This window comes from Myotis yumanensis, unplaced genomic scaffold (genome assembly GCF_028538775.1).
Source record: "Myotis yumanensis isolate MYYU_CA2020_CCGP unplaced genomic scaffold, mMyoYum1.0.hap1 SCAF_1, whole genome shotgun sequence".
Classification (NCBI taxonomy): Eukaryota; Metazoa; Chordata; class Mammalia; order Chiroptera; family Vespertilionidae; genus Myotis; species Myotis yumanensis.
The window spans coordinates 93,220,227-93,238,439 of NW_027223752.1; the positions used below are offsets into that span (position 1 = coordinate 93,220,227).

The 18,213-nt window shown below is 42.5% G+C and overlaps 1 protein-coding gene across 1 annotated transcript in view; it reads right to left on the reverse strand.

Moving 5' to 3' along the window:
- The window catches only part of EGLN3 (egl-9 family hypoxia inducible factor 3), a 33,632-nt gene extending 23,393 nt beyond the window's left edge, over positions 1-10,239 (reverse strand). Inside the window, exon 1 of the mRNA XM_070427826.1 lies at positions 9,625-10,239. Coding sequence (XP_070283927.1) covers positions 9,625-9,981 — 357 coding nt within the window. The 5' untranslated portion in view covers positions 9,982-10,239. The remainder of the gene's footprint in view (positions 1-9,624) is intronic.
- Between the last annotated feature and the right edge of the window lie 7,974 nt (positions 10,240-18,213).

The following is an 18,213-nucleotide window of genomic DNA, read 5'->3' on the forward strand; positions in this document are numbered from 1 at the left end:
TAGAAACTGAACACATTCTTGAGTAACACTCTCACAAAACATGATCATGTGTTATGACATGTTCTGTAATAAAGACAAGAAGCGTCTTTTGGCATAATACCAGGTATCAGTTCCAAGTTTTTTATTATAAGGTTCCAAGCTTTTGATAACTCGAGAAATCCCAAAGTCATAATTTCCTTTGGCACAGTAAAGTGTCCCTATCAGCAAATCCACAGATGGTAGTTTTTCTCATCTGGGTCATCATAGGAGAGCTGATCTTCCTCCTTTTCAGTCTTCCTCATCAACTCCTCAGCTTCTTCATTTTGACTTGTCATAATGTATGAAACACAGAGGTGAGCCAATACAGTAGCACTGACATTCAGGATGTTGTCATAGTGCTTCTTGACTACGGGCTCATAAAAACCGATGGCGTCTCTGTATTTGTTTTTGTGAAGAGAACATGAGCCACATTCAGCTTCCACACATCATGCTCATTGCAGAATTCCACAGATTTGCGAAAGATCTCCTCTACCATTGAATAACTTTCGAGGTCCCAGTAGATTTTCTGCCTGGGCCATCAATACAGGAATATACGTCTCCAGGATGTCATCATATTCATTCACTGCCTTCTTGACATCTTCATCGTCTCTATTGTGTCTTGCTTCCTGTACTTCTATGGTGAGTTTCCAAAGCCAGGGCCAGGCATGGGATTCCAAAACAGAGGAAAGAATCTCGCAAAGCTAAAGCCCCTCCTTTCAGAGGGTTCCTCGTAGCACGTTAATGTAATGCAATACTTAAACATTATGACCTCAAACTACGGACCATGCTGCAAAGCCTTTTTATTTTTTTTGACATCCTGACATCCTTTGAAATCAAAGTTCCTTTTGAAAATGAAATTAAGTCAACAAGCACCTATGAATTGTAAAGGACTGTTCAAGGCACTGAAAGTATATATTAAGTTTATATATCTGCCTTCATGGAATTTTTAAGTAACTGCTGGATTAGAGGAAGCAGCCAAAAAAATAAACGTACTAGGGCAGCCTGGACTGAGCCACCCACAGAGTTCTAGGGAGCAGAAGGGAAGACTTCATGGAGAAGGCACTAAGATGGATCCTGAAGAGTAGAAACAATGGGAAGCTCCGTGTGCCTGGCAAAATCAGTTCCTAGCATTTCAGGGATTGGGAGAGAAGGAAAGAGGTGAGCAGATTAAATATAGAAAGGTCAATGGGGTCAGATGGGGTCAGTTGGGGTCAGATGTGGAAGGCCTTATGTGGCACACTAGGAAGTGCACAGTACGTAGAGTGGACAATAGGGACAGAGCCCGGTTGGGGGTTTTTAAGCATAGAGACTGCACGATTAGAGATGGGTTTGGGGCCGTTTACACTCTGACAAAAGCACATGAAAATGGATTACAGGGAGAATGAAAACAAAAGGGAGGTGAGTTATGGTTAAACTAAGTCTCTTTAAAATACTTTCCTCCTCAAGGATTTCTACTATGAAAGGAAAACAAAATTCCGTTTTTTAAGAAAAGACAAAACTTGAGGCTCCACAGTGAACCTAAAAAACAAACATAATAAAAAGCGAAAATGGCACAAAATAGGCCAAACTTTGACCAATAATATTGCATGTTCCTGCCTGAATCTTCAATATTTTGTGTTTTAAAAAGGCTTTACTTATCTACTCCCATCACTCAAAAACAATATGAATAGGAAAAAAGCCATCCAAAAACCAAACAAACAAAAAGACTCACTGTCAATTTTGTGTAAGGTATTGAGATTTCTGAGTAATAGTCCCTCAGGTTTGACTAGACCAGGGGTCCTCAAACTACGGCCCTCGGGCCACATGCAAATACAAATATTGTATTTGTTCCCGTTTTGTTTTTTTACTTCAAAATAAGATATGTGCAGTGTGCATAGGAATTTGTTCATAGTTTTTTTTTAAACTATAGTCCGGCCCTCCAACGGTCTGAGGGACAGTGAACTGGCCTGGCCCCCTGTTTATAAAGTTTGAGGACCCCTGGACTAGACAGATGAGTAGAAATGGGAGGGGATCTGGAGGGAGGGGCACAGGCAGATTCTTGTTCTGGGTCTGGAGAACACAGAGCAAGGTCCAAAGGATGTTCAAACTGTTTAAAACACTGTATGTTTACTGCTTCCAAGCAATACTCAAATAGAAGAGTATTATCCTGAATACTCCAGAACAACTTCAAGTTCCCTTAGAGAACCAAAAATAGACGTCACTGACACCTGGAACTGAGTTTTCCATTTTGTCTTCTTCCCACTGGCAAATAATCAAGATGGCTGTTGGATTCTTTGATTCTTTGCATTTTGAAATTCATGTTGGAAGAAAACAATATTTAATATGAGGTTGATACATTTACTTCAGAAATTAAGAAATGTTGATCATTGTATCTCCTAAAGAATCAAAAATTGTCTTGACTTAATAAGGAGGTATTGACATGGTACTGAACATGGAGTACTCTCAGTAAGTAGGTACAGAATGAATCCAGCACAAGACCTGAAAGTCTGCAGTACACAACTGCAAACCCACGTGTCTGTAAGACTGGGACTGGGTTGGGGAAGGAGGTGAAAAATATAACAGTCACTACCAGCTCACCAAAAACAAACAGAGGAACTCAACCACAAATCCCAATATCAAAAGATACAAAATTAAGGTAAGAGGCATACTGGTTGAAGATTGAAATAATGGAGGGAAGTGCGGTATAAATTCTATGTATAATGAGCTGAGCTAACTAATCTCTTGGCAAATGGACACATAGCTCTGAATCTGAGCCAAATCAACGGCTCCGGGCAATCTGCCAAGCTGAATTCCTTAGTCTGGCATCATAAAATGATTTGCCTGTCACACTTACAATTCCAGTGCCTCTGGATTCAGCTACCCACTGGGCACCCCTGGCAGTTGCCCAGCAGAATACATCTGAACTATCATTACTGTCAAAACATGTGCATTTGACAAACACTACAGAAAAATGACACCCATTTCTTGGAGCAATATTAGTTAACAGTTACAAAGTGGTGCTACAAAGGAATTATCAAGTCTGTTGCAGTAACAATTAACAAAGAATTAATAACCTTCTCCATAGTGTGAACCCGCAAGCTGCTCCTTAGTATTCAATAGGCACAGGTCAAAACGTCGCTTAATTTACCTGTGGCTACAAAGGTGAGTCCAAAGCAGAGAGGTCTTGCCAAACTCAGCAAAGGCCGCCCACAGTGGAGATGCCCTCTAAGCTTTCTAATGAAATGCACGATGCTGGGGTGCTTAGAGATGCTTCTCAGAGGTGCCCTGCTCATTATGGGACAAACCCTATCCCCATCTGCTATCCGAGATGTCTTCCACACAGGGTGTGTTTTCAGAATGGAGCCATAACATGCAAGGCTGCCTGTTATTTATAAAATCTGAAATCTTTCTAGTCAGAGTCAGGAATCAGAAAAGAACGCACAGTCCTAGCCGGTTTGGCTCAGTGGATAAAGCATCAGTCTGTGGACTGAAGGGTCCTGCTTCCATTCTGGTCAAGGGCACATGCCCAGGTTGGAGGCTCAACCTCCAGTAGGCGGCGTGCAGGAGGCAGCCGATCAATGATTATCTCTCATCATTGATGTTTCCATCTCTCCCTCTCCCTTCCTCTCTGAAATCAATACAAATATATTTTTTAAAAAAAAAGAAAGAAAGAAAAGAATGTACAAAATTGCTCTGGGCTGAGTGAGGTCAGAAAAGGAAATAACTCATGACATCCAAAAGTTGAATGTACAGATAGGCTAATATAACTCCATGAAAGGATCTTTGTCCATTTTAAATGAGAATTATATTTGAAATTCACAAATAAAATGACCATGCAGCTGAATTAACCTAGCGACCCTGTCTCGCAGTCTACCTGACTCAGGGAGCAACCCCAGCCAGGCTAGCCCCGCTCCACTAAAGCGCCTTTGCTTAGGCCCAGGACCCCAATCCCTTGCAAGACCTCATCTCTCCAGATATTAAAACTGCTGAATGATTGAATGACTGGAGAGATGGGATTTCTGATACTTCTCTTTAGCTCTAAAAACTTGTATCATTAAAGTTCGGTATAGTTTTGGTTACTAATGTTGATCACTTAACTTTAAATAGAGAAATTGGAGAAAGCCTGAAGAAGAGAAACAAAAGTGACTAATCAGTGTAAAAGTGCAGTTTAATTAGAAAAGAGAAAGCAAAGTTGGTGACAACCACTTCACACCACTCAACTTTCAGCTTCTTTAGGTGGTTTTATAATCACTTTTCACCTCCCTTCTCCCAGCCACTTACAGGTCTCCCACAGTACAAGACACTTAACAATTTGTCAATTGATAAATTAAATTGATACCCCCTGACTTCCCACTTCACTGCAAGCAGATAAAGTTGTGGTTGAGTGGCCAGTGGCCCAAAAGTGAACGAAAGAAATTATAAAGTACACACACATATGCACACACGCCTATCTTCTTTTCTTTGTTCCCAAGTGTTACTCAACAGAACAGACAAAAGACACTATGAAAACTATCCAATGGAGAAACTGGCTTCACTGTCACTGACGCTGAATTCTGTAAATTATTTCCTTGGATTAATTTCCTTCCTCCAAGAGCTAAGTTATTTTTAAATACAAAACCTTTTATAGGAGTCCCTCACATCCTTACAGAAAAATGTTCCAGTCTTTCAAACTCAGTGCCTCCTCCCCCTAAAATAGCTCAGACAGATTTTTAAGATTTTTAATTACAGAGACACCGTTTCTGGATCCAGTCCTCAAGCCCCATGCTTTAAGAACTGCACTTCTCAGGGGTCCAGACAACCATAGTTATGATCTATGATTTCACATGCCCCTCTACCTCCCCAACCAAGGCTGATGAAAAGGAGATTCTAGTTGGTCATGTGTTTGCTGATCTCAGACTGAGGCTGAGGTGGCCACTGTGGGGGAGGGCGCCATTTTGAGCCATGTACATGGAAAAGCAGAAAAAGCTGGATGGTACATAGAGCTGGGGAGAAATAAAGGGCACGAGCAGAGAAGCAAAGATGGAGGCCATAAAGCACCAGAGAAAAGAACTAACACCCAAGCTTCCCTGGGTAATTAGGACTCTCTGGTTCATAGTTCATGGCTCCACCTACTCTTCTGTGAACCATGACTGCATTTCCTGCACTTGGCTCCTGAGAGAGAGCCTGATCTTCAACATACATTATCCCATTTTTGCTTAAAGCAGTTTGCAACCATGTAAAGCTCCACTGAGTAAGGGATACTCCTGACATCATGAGAAGGGTGGGCCAAACTTGTTGCTAAATAGCAAAGGAACAAACCCACCACTTCACAACACTTTTTCTTTTATTCATAACTTATTGCTGTTTCATCACTTCTCTGCATTGTTTCCACGGGAGAGCTGATCTGTCTGTGCACAATACAACCCACATAACCCCATGGCCAGAACTCCTCTAGTCAGGGATCCTAGCAAGCAACCTTGTTAACAAACTCTCCCTGCTAGTAACAGTAGGAAAGCATTAGCACAGCCCTCCATTTTCTTCCTCAAATGTATGTAGCTGACCCACTGCAATGTTTGGGTTTTGTCTTTTTTCTTTTTTAGGCTTGAGAATTAATCAAGTGTGAACTAGAGGATCCTGCATTCAAATGCATAAGTGAATGTTAAGCCCCATGAGGCAGGGATTATGCCTGCTCACCTTTGTACCTCAAGCCTTGCACAGTATCCCACGCTGAGGGAGCACTTGCTGAATAAATGAAAGGATGAAAACTAGGAGCATCATAGTCAAGAACACAAACTCTGGAGTCAGACAGAACTGGGTTAGAATCCCAAGTCTTCCACTGACAGCCTATAACATTTATGAAGGCTTAGAATCCTGCTAAGAATTTTATGTACATTATCTTACCTAATGCTCCCTCCCTGAAAAACTTTAAGGTATTATTAACCCTCATTTTACACTTGGTAAAAATTGAGCAACTTACCTACAGGGTCAATAACCCCTGGCATAAGCTCCTAACTTTTATTTTATTTTAATTTTTTATTAACTTTATTGGGGTGACATTGATTAATAAAATTATATAGGTTTCAGGTGTACAGTTCTGTAATGCATCATCTGTAAATTGTGCTGTTTACCACCCCAAGTCAAATCTCCTTCCTGTACCCTCTTCTACCTCCTCCTAAGCCCCTTCCTCTCTGGTAATTCTCATGCTATTGTCTGTATCTGTGAGTTTGTCCTAACTTTTATGATAAACTGCTTCTTACCACTGACTTTGTGACCTTTGGTAAATGATTTAATCACTCAATTTGCTGAAGACTGTGGTTTTGAAGACTAAGTCAGACAGACAGTGTTTTTAAAGTGCTTATTAGTACAATGCCAGACAGAGCAAACTGCTCATTAAAGTGTAGTTATTAGTTACTCACTAGTGAGTCTATAATGAGATGCTTCAAGCAGAACATTCAGTTCTATAAGTTACATGTTCGCTGGAAAACAGCCATTTCTAGGCAGCCAAAACAAAAGGAGCAATTTATAACCAATATTTATCTTGGACATAGTCTAAAGTCTCCAAAAGGAAGTAACAGATAAATCTTTTGATAGCCTGAAAGCAATGATCATGCTTGAAGTTAGGGGGCACCATACTGCTATACTACATTATAGGAAACCACTGCCCCAGAGTTTTCACCACCCTAGGACTTTTCTCCAACAAAGTGGAGGTAGATAAATTCTGACCTGTAATAACCTTTTTGGCAGGGAAGAGGGGATCCTGGACTATTTATTTCCATATCCTTCCACAATTTCCATTTCAATTCCAGTATTATATTCCTATTTTATTACCAATGCCTTTGCTATTGCTTCATTGAGATACAGGGCATTATTACATTATTCAATGACCTTTAAAAATCCAGGGGAAAAAGTACTTAATTAGAGTCAATACACTCATAAGCACAGAAATTTAAAGTACCTGAAAAAGAATTGGTCTAAAATAAATGTATGCATTGGCAAATGTTGAAAATGGGGGATCGGAGTTCATTATACTAGCCTCTCTAAATTAATATGTTTGAAATTTTTCATAAAAAGTTACAAATAAATTTTTAAAATAAATTTACATGTTCTGCTTTTTAAAAATTCAGTTTTTCTAAAACTGGGTATGAAAAAAGTGGGTCTATATCATTACTCTGGGAAGCAGAAGGGTAAGGTACTCAGTTGAAGGAAGAGAAGTAAATAGGTTAAATTAAGATGAAACTAATATAAATCATGTAGAAATGCAATGTGTTTTTCCTACAATGCTTTAATAATGAACTTCAAACGCCACAGACATTACTAAAGAGACTTCTTTATACAAGCAAATCAAACTTTAAAAAAAATTTACTATAACAACTGTTTGCTCAAACCTGGTTTGCATTTGGTTCTCATTGGTTGGGAATATCCCAATCTGGAGGTGATTTTTCTAAAGGGAAGGAGTGAAGAGTATTGTGCCAAAATAGCCAAAGGAGAGTTGGACATCTAGGTATGGGCAGACAGATGTCTCTTCCGTGGACAACAGGTGTATTTCCTCTTTTCAATTCACAGTCATGTTCTGTTAACTGAAAGGGTTAACTGAAAAGTTATTTGTTCTACCCAGAAGATAATCCATAATTGAAAAATCATATTTATAAATCTTGTCCTCAGCCAGACATACTCAGTGCTTCTCATTCCCTTTGTGGAGTTAAATTCTAGCCTAAAACCCTACCACTGTTCATTAAGTCAAAGCTAAACAAAAATACTTAACATTCAAACATGTTAGTGACCTCTTTCTGCCAATTAATTCTGACCTCCTTCAAAGCGAATTCTGTTCCTAGAATGCCGAGGGAGGTGGGGGGAGGGGAGGATTCCTCAGCCTAAGTTTAAAAGAAAGTTTTAAAAACTGGTAAGAAGCCATCTGCTCTTCCAAGTTGAAGCTACAAGCACCTCTGCAATACTGAGGCTAGCCATTTCCCTCCCCTCCCCTCCCCCTCGGGCCCCAGACGGGCAAGGTGCAATTATAAGACTGATCAAGACAAACAGCTTTCTTATCCACCACCCAAATGATGGAAGAGTAGAGAAACAATAACATCAATCATCTACTGATTCCTGCTAACTCTGAATTTTCCCCAAAGCAAAGTTAGAAAGCAGCATTTTCTTCTAAGATTTACTTTTTGTGTCAGATTAATAACAATGTCTTCTGATATTCTATTCATGTCCCTCTAGTTTGAAAGCAATCTATTTCTCCTCTACTCCATTCACCCACTCCAACCCCTTCATTTCTATACATTTCCAGTCTTCACTACTTGCACTATGTTAAGAGTGCTCCTCTCAGCTTATGGAACAAATGAGACAAGGTATGTTATCACAGGATGGATCTTAAATTGAGAAATACTACCTATGCGGTTAAAGAATGGAACAGAGGTGAATGTTCACCTTCCTTCTCACGCTAGTATGTGTAGCCTTGCTGTGTTAAAGTGCAAGTTTCCTACAGTTCTGAGTGCCCCTTGGCCAGTCCACAATAAAAGAAATGCAGATCACTCTCAGAACTGCCACTGGAAAGCAGGCTGGATTGTCATTTGTAGAAAAGACTGAGTGGCTAGACTATCCCAAATGAATGTACATGGCACTACATGTTCCCACATTTCTGCCAACCTACCTCTCAATGTTTCCAAGATAAATTTCTACCCAGGGAGTCACTTCTGGCTGTGAACGAAAACATTTCTTTCCAGAGGTACTTGACTACCCTATTCTGATCACATAACCAGTGTATTTTTAAAAATATATATATTTTATTGATTTTTTACAGAGAGAAAGGGAGAGGGATAGAGAGTTAGAAACATCAATCAGCTGCCTCCTGCACACCCCCTACTGGGGATGTGCCCTTGACCGGAATCGAACCTGGGACCCTTCAGTCCGCAGGTCCACGCTCTTATCCACTGAGCCAAACCGGGTAGGGCATAACCAGTGGTTTTGAGTAGATTTCCCCATCAACTGCAAGTTAGGAAAGGGAAGGTGGTGGTGTGGGCTCAGCACCAGGAGAGAATTTTCAGTCAAACAGTTCATTATGATCTAAGTGTCCTGAGTGCAACAAGCCAAGGGCAGCACTCAAAAGTGAAGAGGAGCTTTACTCTTTCACAGGGCAAACTCTTTCCACACCTGCCAAACTCCACAAACCAAATGCCACATTGCAAAATCACAGCTGTCTCCAGCATTCTTTAAAAGTGCAGTCATGGGAATCCCCTTGGGAATCAATGAAGGGCAAATATTAGGTGACTTTAAAGTAGACAGTTAAGATCATGAGTTCACGTGTGTCTCGGATCATACACAATCTTTCTAACAACCTGTCCCTCGTATGGACTTTTGAGAACCTCCACGTCTTAAAATCAGACCAAAAAGCCACAGCTTGTCCGGCTTGTACCACCCACCAGAGCCATTATTTCAAAGTTATCAGAAGGTCATTATAATGATACACCTAAGTCCCTTAGCATGGATTTTCCCTGGGGGATGGGAAGACCAGACTGACTTCTTTCTTGCTTCTTGGTTAAAACCTAAAGTTCGCTCGTAGCCCTGCGAAGACGACAGACAACGGACTCCGCATGTCTCCGGTCCCTGCGGGCTGCAGCAGCGGTGGGGCGCCCGCGCGCGTCCTACCTTGGACCTCTCCTTGACGTAGTATTTGCCCAGCCGGCTCCCGCAGTACAGGACCAGCCTGTCGATGAGGGACAGGAGAAAGCTGATGGCTTCGCAGCCCTCCTCATTGCCCCCGATCCACGTGATCTGGTCGCCCCTCAGGTGCCGCTTGGAGACGCCTGCGCGGGGCCCGGCCAGCTGGCCGTCCCGCAGGACTCCGTTGCTGTGCAGCTGCTTGACGCGCTCCAGGACGCAGTCGCCCACCACCTCGCCAAGGAAGTTGTCCAGGTAGCAGAAGCCGACTTCGTGCAGACAGGGCACGATGTACTCCAGGGCGATTTTCTCCAGATCCAGCCTCATGATGTGTCCCAGAGGCATCTCCCCGGCAGAGCGGAGCTCCGGGACCCCCAGCGTGCACCGAGAGAGAGAGAGACCAACGCGCGCGCTCAGCCGGGGCGCGGGTAGCGTGGCCCTGGGTTCAGCTACCAGCGGCTGCCCCGATCCCCGAGCCACTGCAGCGCCAGGGAGACGGGAAAGTTGCTCGCAACTCTGGGAAGAAGGGATCCAGTTCCGGACCAGCGGGAGTTGTGGGGAGTTCCACGACCCAGCACCAGACTGACCCAGTGAGGAGTCCAAGGGCCCCTTTTGGAGACGCGGAGCAACCAATGGTGCGGCGGCAGCCCCAGGCGGGGAAAGGCTGAGGTCCAGCCCCGCAGCCGGCCAACTCGGTGCGTCACCGGCCCCGCCCAGGCTCCGCCCCTGGATCGCCTCGCCGACAGCCCTTCCCCCACTCCCCCCCATCCCCGCCCATCATCCCCGCCGGGGTCCACCACTCCGCAGCCCGGGCTGTTTGTGACTAGGGGAGGGGCTGGCAAAGAGACGGGATTTTAGAATGCTATAGATTTGCATATGTTTTGCATAAAGTCCAAGAACAAACTTGAAAACCTGACTCCCAGCTCTGAAAATATAAATGGAAATAATAGCACAGTTTACTGCCACATTCTGGCTGCTCACCTCCCAGGCTTTTGAACAAAGTAATAAACCCAGGAACAAATTATCTGTATGTTAAATAGTGATCTCTTTCTAGCTTTATCATCATGATGCCTTTCCTTATTCCCTTTTCCTCAAGTCAGGAAGTTCAAGCCACTGAGCGACTGAGAGAAATTCCATTTTAACTAAAATTAACAAACATTTCGCTAACCTCTACTGTACTCAAGACCCTCTGTGTTCAGAGGGTTGAACATGAAGAAATGTTGGGTCATATCTGATATCTGATTGAAACGGGATGAAGAAATGCTGGGTCATATCTGATATCTGATTGAAACGGGAAAATACCTATTTTGCCTTGCTGGATGTTTTCATTGGCTTATCTTTCAAGTTTACTCAAATATGGTGTTCTGAAAGTCAGCCTTCAAAATTAATCACATGCTTGTGTAACAGCCAGTTTAGGTATATCTCCCAAAAGATAGTCTATGTTCTCATCTCACTTTCCCTACAGGAAGGGAGGGAGAAATATCACCAGAAGAGTTTTTATTTTATTATTTTATTTTTTTAAAATACATTTTATTGATTTTTTACAGAGAGGAAGGGAGAGGGATAGAGAGTTAGAAACATCGATGAGAGAGAAACATCGATCAGCTGCCCCCTGCACACCTCCACTGGGGATGTGCCCACAACCAAGGTACATGCCCTTGACCGGAATTGAACCCGGGACCCCTCAGTCCGCAGGCCGACGCTCCATCCACTGAGCCAAACTGGTCAGGACGACCAGAAGAGTTTTTAGTTACCCAAAGATAAGCTGACTGCTTTATGGGTTTTTTTATTTTATTTATTTCCTAATGAACACCAGAGATCAAAATCAGGAAAACAAGATTCATAAGTTGGATGCAAAGCTATTTTCATATTTTTAATTTTACATTAATTTGCACTCAGGTTCTTCATTTAAGTTGAATAGAAGGATGTACAGGGTTTACAGGCATTACTTAATTTGTACACAATCCCCTCCAGCGTTTTCATTTTTATTCTCTTTCCTATAGCCTTCTCCTCTCTGCATGTGAGAGGAGAAATATGAAAGGAGGAACGGAATGAAGTCCAAGCCAAGAACAAAGAGTGGAAGAGGAAGGGGATGCTGCTGCTCCGTGATGGAAAGAAGTAGATAGAAGGAACGTTCAAGAAGAGTAGTCAATGGGAAACTGGTGGAACTTCCAGTTATATTGAGAGAGGCTCTCAGCCAAGAGGGTAAGTCGTTGGTATGACCTTTCAGGAGGCTTGACTTGGCCAGCCTCAAGGCGCTATCTAAATTCTCTCAGCTGCTCCATGAGGCCGGGAGCCCACATGCTTGGACCTCCTGAAATTAGCAGCTAATAGTTGTCTAATAATGTGGGCCTGGATAGACTGTGACTTCCGGTTGGTGCAGCTTTGGGGACTGTTGTAGACCTCCAAAGTAGATATCCCTGAAGAAACCAGAATTTAAGGGGTGGGGGGTGACTGATAAACCTTGGTAGATGGCTGAAATGCTTCCAGCTGAAGTCTATGTAGATGCACCTGAGACTCCTAGGAATCATTAGGAAGGAATTTACAGAAGACCGGTAACCTGCAGTAGCAGTAGTGGAGATGTGTGTGCCATTCGCCATTGAGACGGCTCTGACTCCTAGCAACTCCATGAATTAGTAATGTTCACAATGGCCTGTCCTCAACAACTTGTGGACTCATGCTGTGATGGGTAATAAGCAGAAAATTACATACCTACCTCCCAGACTTTAAGTCCCAGGACTGGGTAAATTTGGCTTACTATTCAAATTACTATTCAAATAACATTTCAATAATTTTAGAGTAAAGTTCTAACTAGTCTAGTTGTAATTAGAGCAGTGGTCTATGGCATGTTCTAATAATTGATGGCTTCGAGCTGTTCTAGATTACTTGGTTGCAAAGAGTGGGCCATTCAGAAGGGTATTTAATCCCTCGTCACCATCCTGCTTGGCAAGGGCACCGATTAATCAATCAAGGGCCTCCCAATCAACGTGATTCTGCCAGCACTGCACTTGGCTGGAGAGCTTGAGATACCGTGACTGGCAAAAGCACAGTGTGTGCTTACATGGAGGGTACAGACAGGCTGGAGCCGTGCATGGGCTCCGAGCCTAAGTATCACAGTGGCAAACTCCAAGCTCATTGCTAACGTGCATTTGTTTTAGTTATTTGCCCTTTAATTTGTGTCATCGTAATAACTAATGTTACAATGAATAACTAAAACAAATTAATTTCCCTGTAATTTAATTACAACAACATTCATTGTCTTCCAGTATACATCTGCAGTTCAGATGCAGTTGTTTCCAAGCATGTGGATGAGACAGGGAGGAAAGAGGGGTGTTGAATTTCTCTGCCTTAGAATTTGAAATGAAAGGGCTCCTCATAATCACCTAGTCCACTTTCATTTTCTTACAGATACTGAAACCAGGGCCCAGAGGGGATGGCCATTAGATAACTTTCTCAAGTAAGGTTTCTGGTGAGTGGAAGAGGAGTCTGGAATGTTCTGTATTCTCAACTAGAACAAACACAGCACTCACGCTGGTCCCACTTACGTATGTATGATTTTTTATGATGTAAGACTTACAAAACATAAAATGAACCCTTATAAACTGAACAATTCAATGGCATTTAGTACATTCACAAACTTGTGCAACCACTGCCACTCTCTAGTTCCAAACATGTTTACCACCAGAAAAGAAAACCCTCCACCCATTAAGCAGTTACTCCCCAATTACCCAGCTCTGAACAGCCACCCACCTGCCTTCAGTGGCTATGAATTCACCAATGCTGGATAGTCCCTATAAGTAGAATCGTGGGACATGGGACCTTTTGTGTTTGGTTTCTTTCACTCAGTAAACTGTTTCCCAGGTTCATCCACGTTGCACCATTTATCAGCACTTTGTTCTCTTGTATGACGGAACAATAGTCTATTATATGGATAGACCACATTTGTTTATTCACTCATAAGCTAATGAACATTTGGTTGTTTCTATCTTTTGGTTATTGAGTACCTGCTTTCAATTCTTTAGGGTATAGACCTAAGAGTGGAATTGCTGGGTCATATGGTAACTCTGTGTTTAACTTTTTGAGGTACTGCTAAACTGTTTGCGAAAGGGCTGCATCATTTTACATTTCCTCCAATAATATGGGAGTTTTCCATCACATTCACTTTTATTTCTCATGAAAACTTACTGTTTCTTCTTCTTCTTCAATGTCCTGCCATGCCTGAGGCTCCCTCCCTGAGCATTATTTTCTGTGTTTTTGCCATGCAATATCATCAAGAGGTCTATTGTTGCATTGAATGACTTCAGTGTGAGCAAGGGCTATCTTATTTATTCATTAATTTATTAAACAAACACTTTTGTTAACACCATATTCTAGGCACTTTTCTAAAAGTGTTGTAAACATTACTTTGATGAATTCATATAACACTGACAAGAAATAGGTACTATTAATATTCCCCATTGTGAAGATAAAAATGAGGAGGAGAGAGAGAGAGAGAGAGAGAGAGAGAGAAAGAAAGAGAGATGCTAAGGAATGTGTTCAAGGTCACATTGTGAGAGAGTAAAACAATGATGGAAAAAATCTGAGAGATTCCAACATAGCAAGATCAGGGGGGAACATTATTTCAAGCTACTTGCTTGGCACGGCAACAGTTTTGCCCTTAAGTACTTTATTTTTTATCCAAAATGTGGGCTGGTTCCCTACTCATCTTGATTCGGAGTGCTTTCAGTGCTGCTTGCTTCTGAAAGAGCATCCTTCTGTCAGCCTTGCTTTTCCTCCTGTTGACCGACAGAGGACAGTGAACAGCCTACACAGGAAACGGCCTTTTGTGCAGGGCCAACAAGTGGTGGTTTTATAGCGTCCTGGGCGTGTCACAGGCACGAAGTGGGAACTGGGCCTCTGCACCAGGTGCTTCTGGTGTTCCCACTGCTCCTCTTCTGGAGGGGGGTGAAGGAGGGCCTAGTGAGAGGCATGTTGTCCTGGGGATGCCGCCCCCACCGGAACTGCCCCTCAGTGCTCTTTTTGTTATGACTCTTAATAATAACACTCTGACCCTGCAAGGACCATCTTAGTTATCAGTTTCCTTGCTAGTACTTGTAAGCAAAACTTACCATAAATTACTCAGCGGACTACATTGAAGGGAGCCTTCCAAACTATAAGATTTGCTCCTTGCTCCTTGCTCCATTCCAATATGGCCCAGTGTTTCCAGGAATTGCACATTCCACTGATGTACACTCTGCTGAGATGAGTCATTGGGAATGAGCCTCCCCTCTGTCCACGGGATTGCATGGGTCACCCCTCAGGACACAGGAATCACATTTAACTGAAATGGAGCTGCTGGAACAACAGGACAGCGCCTGAGGGGGATGTCTGCCTGAGCTCACTATGAACTGGGTTCTGAGTAAGATGCCTTTGACTATAACCCATCCCCCGTGGAGTCCAGCCGCCCTCCTCCTTTCCGGGTCTGAGGGGAAAGGAAGTGACTTTTTATATAGGTTCGTAATTCTTCCTAAGCACATGGACAAGGTTATGCCTCTCCCATTAGCTCTTTGATAATTCTGGCCATGTGCAGATTCTGAGAATGTGGCATATCAGGAATTTCATTAATAGTTTCAAATTCAGCTCTTGTTTAAACTGAAAATGTTCAACAAGCATTTGCCCTGGCTAAAAACATGGCAAAAAAAAAAAAGCATGGTATCAATCGTGAAAATATAACAGTGTCAAGGTTATATTAATATGGAGCATTTTAAATAGACATTTATGCTTAATTTTAATAAACCCTTTACAAAGGTGTTTCCATCTGTTAGAATTTCACCTCTTAACGTGTCATATTTAAAAGAACCTTTTTATTTTAGATCTGCAGTTTTAGATCTGCAGGAAAGAAAGTTGATTTCATAGAGTTCCCATAAACCCCACACCCAATTTCCCCTGTGGACATGTGACATGAGTATGGTACATATGTCACAGTTTATAAATGAATACTGATATATTATTAACTAAAGTCCTTATTGTATGCAGATCTCCTTTGTTTTTACCTAATGGTCTTTTTCTTTTCCAGGACCCTAGTGAAATTGCGCTGTGGTTAAAATTAGTTCCCAATGTTTTCAAGAAAGTGTACGCCAAGTCAGTCTTTTCAGCCCTTTAGCTCCTGCAGAAACTTCTAGAGTCCCCTGGGATAAAAGGATTGGATACCAACAGAACATGGCTTCTTCTGTTCCTAAGAGCCCATTGCAGGGACTTAGGCTTGGTGGCAACATTCAGGGGCCCTCTCTGCGCAGCCAGGAGTCTCCCGGATTCAGGTGCTGATCCCTTTTTCTGTCTCTGGCCTGTGCTGGGAGGAGGGAGTGCTCAAGGGTCCAGTGCCCCAGGACTCACTGCCCCAAAAGAGCTCAGCTTTTGCTCACACATTTCCCTGCTCCCCAGCTCCACAGAAGGAGCTTGACTGGTATGAGGCAGGGAGTCCATCAGAATAAAGCTTATTAAAACACAAATTGCTGATCCCACCCCCAGAGTTTCTGAATTAATAGGTCTGGGTGGTGCCTAATAATTTGCATTTCTGACAGGCTCCCTGGAGCTGCTTCTGCTGTGTGTGTGTGTGTGTGTGTGTGTGTGTGTGTGTGTGTGTGTGGAGGGGGGGGGGGGGTGCCGAAGGAGAAGGGGAAAAGGGAGCATATTCTGAGATCCATTTTCCTAAGCTAATCAGTATTATCCTGGTGACTGTCAGTCTAGCAATAGGCAGGTCACCTAAACCAGTGTAATTCAGTGGTTCTCTGTCCTGGCTGTACCTGAGAATCACTTGGGAGCTTTTAAAAATTACCTCCAGCTGGGCCCCACCCTGGACTAATAAATTAATTTTCTAAAGATAAGGCCAAGGTCCTGGCCGGTGTGGCTCAAGTGGTTGGAGTGTCGTCCTATACCACCAACAGGTGGCACGTTTGATTCCCAGTCAGGGCACATACTCAGGCTTCATGTTTAATCACCAATCAGGGCGCATACAGGAGGCAACCAATCGATGTTTCTCTCCTCTCTCTCTCTCTCTCTCTCTCACACACACACCTTCCTCTCTCTCAACCAAATCAATTTTTTTAAAAAATTAAAGATAAGGCCTAGGCAGTTAAAAAATACAATAGCAAATAAATAAATAAATAAATAAAACAAAATTAAAATGAAATAATATTAATACATAAATAATTCAAAAACACTCCTGGTGATCTTAATGTACAACAGTATTGAAACCACTGGTCTGCTTAAGCTGAAAAGAATTGATATCCTGCCAAACGTGGAAAAGGAAGCAGGCAGCTCTGTGGCCTCTGGCAGCCATCTAGTCACCAAGAAGGGAGCCAGTCTCGGGATGAAGCCAACACCCAGAAAGGCGGGACCAAGTGTTGAAAGGACTTGAGCCCTTGGTGACATCACTGAATGGCTTATCTCACTATTCTGGGAGCCTGTCCTACCTCTGGACTTCTCGTTATGTGAGATAATACATTTCTTCACTTTTAAAGCCAATGGAAGTCCAGCCACTAGTAGTCAAAAACATTCTAACAGATAACGTATGAGAAATGGTTGCCAAGTGGCCATAGTAATGGGTCCACTCTTAAAGGTACCTTGTCTCCATGTCACCCTTCTGCACCCTCCAGAGGACCAGCTTTCTCATCAGAGGTCTGACTCCATGAAGAGAGACAGAGAGGGCAGCAGGACGGTTCTAGAACAGCCTGCAAATCACGCTCCTCCCCGGCTCTGGCCTGCATGCATTCCCAGCTCGGAAATTCTACAGTGCTTTTTGCTCGCCAACAAAAGAAATGAACAGGATAGGAAACGACCTGGCATTTTACCTTATGTTTAAAATAGTTAGTTTTCTCTTTCTACCTAAGCAAACAATCTCATAATAGTCAAAATACAGATTATGATTATATTCTTTATAAATTGTTTTTATAAATTGCAAATTTGTTTTCAAGCAATAATTCCCTTTTTATATTTATAATAGGAAAATGTTGGTAGAACATAAATATTCAATACTGGGAACTAGTTGGAACAAAGTAAATGTCCAGCAAGTGTTTTATAGCAAAAATTTTGTACAGTGCGTTATAGAACCGAATGTAGAGTAAGAGTCCCTTTTTGAGAGAGAGAGAGAGAGACCCCAAGATGCTATTAATGATTGTTTCTGGGTAAGTGGGAATATGGCAGTTTTGTTTTTTTTAAAAAATATATATTTTATTGATTTTTTACAGAGAGGAGGAGAGAGGGATAGAGAGTTAGAAACATCGATCAGCTGCCTCCTGCACACTCCCCACTGGGGATGCACCCACAACCAAGGTACATGCCCTTGACCAGAATCGAACCCGGGACCCTTCAGTCTGCAGGCCAACGCTCTATCCACTGAGCCAAACCAGTCAGGGCATGAATATGGCAGTTTTTAATGCCCTGTTTGTATTTTCTAATTATTCTCTAATGGAAACATATTGCCTTTGTAGAAAAAAAGAAATGTGTATTTGTAAAGAATATGGGATTTAGTGGCTTATTGGCGCTAATACCATTCTCGCCTTTGTGTGCACTGTTGGAGGTGGCTGGAATCCTGACTTG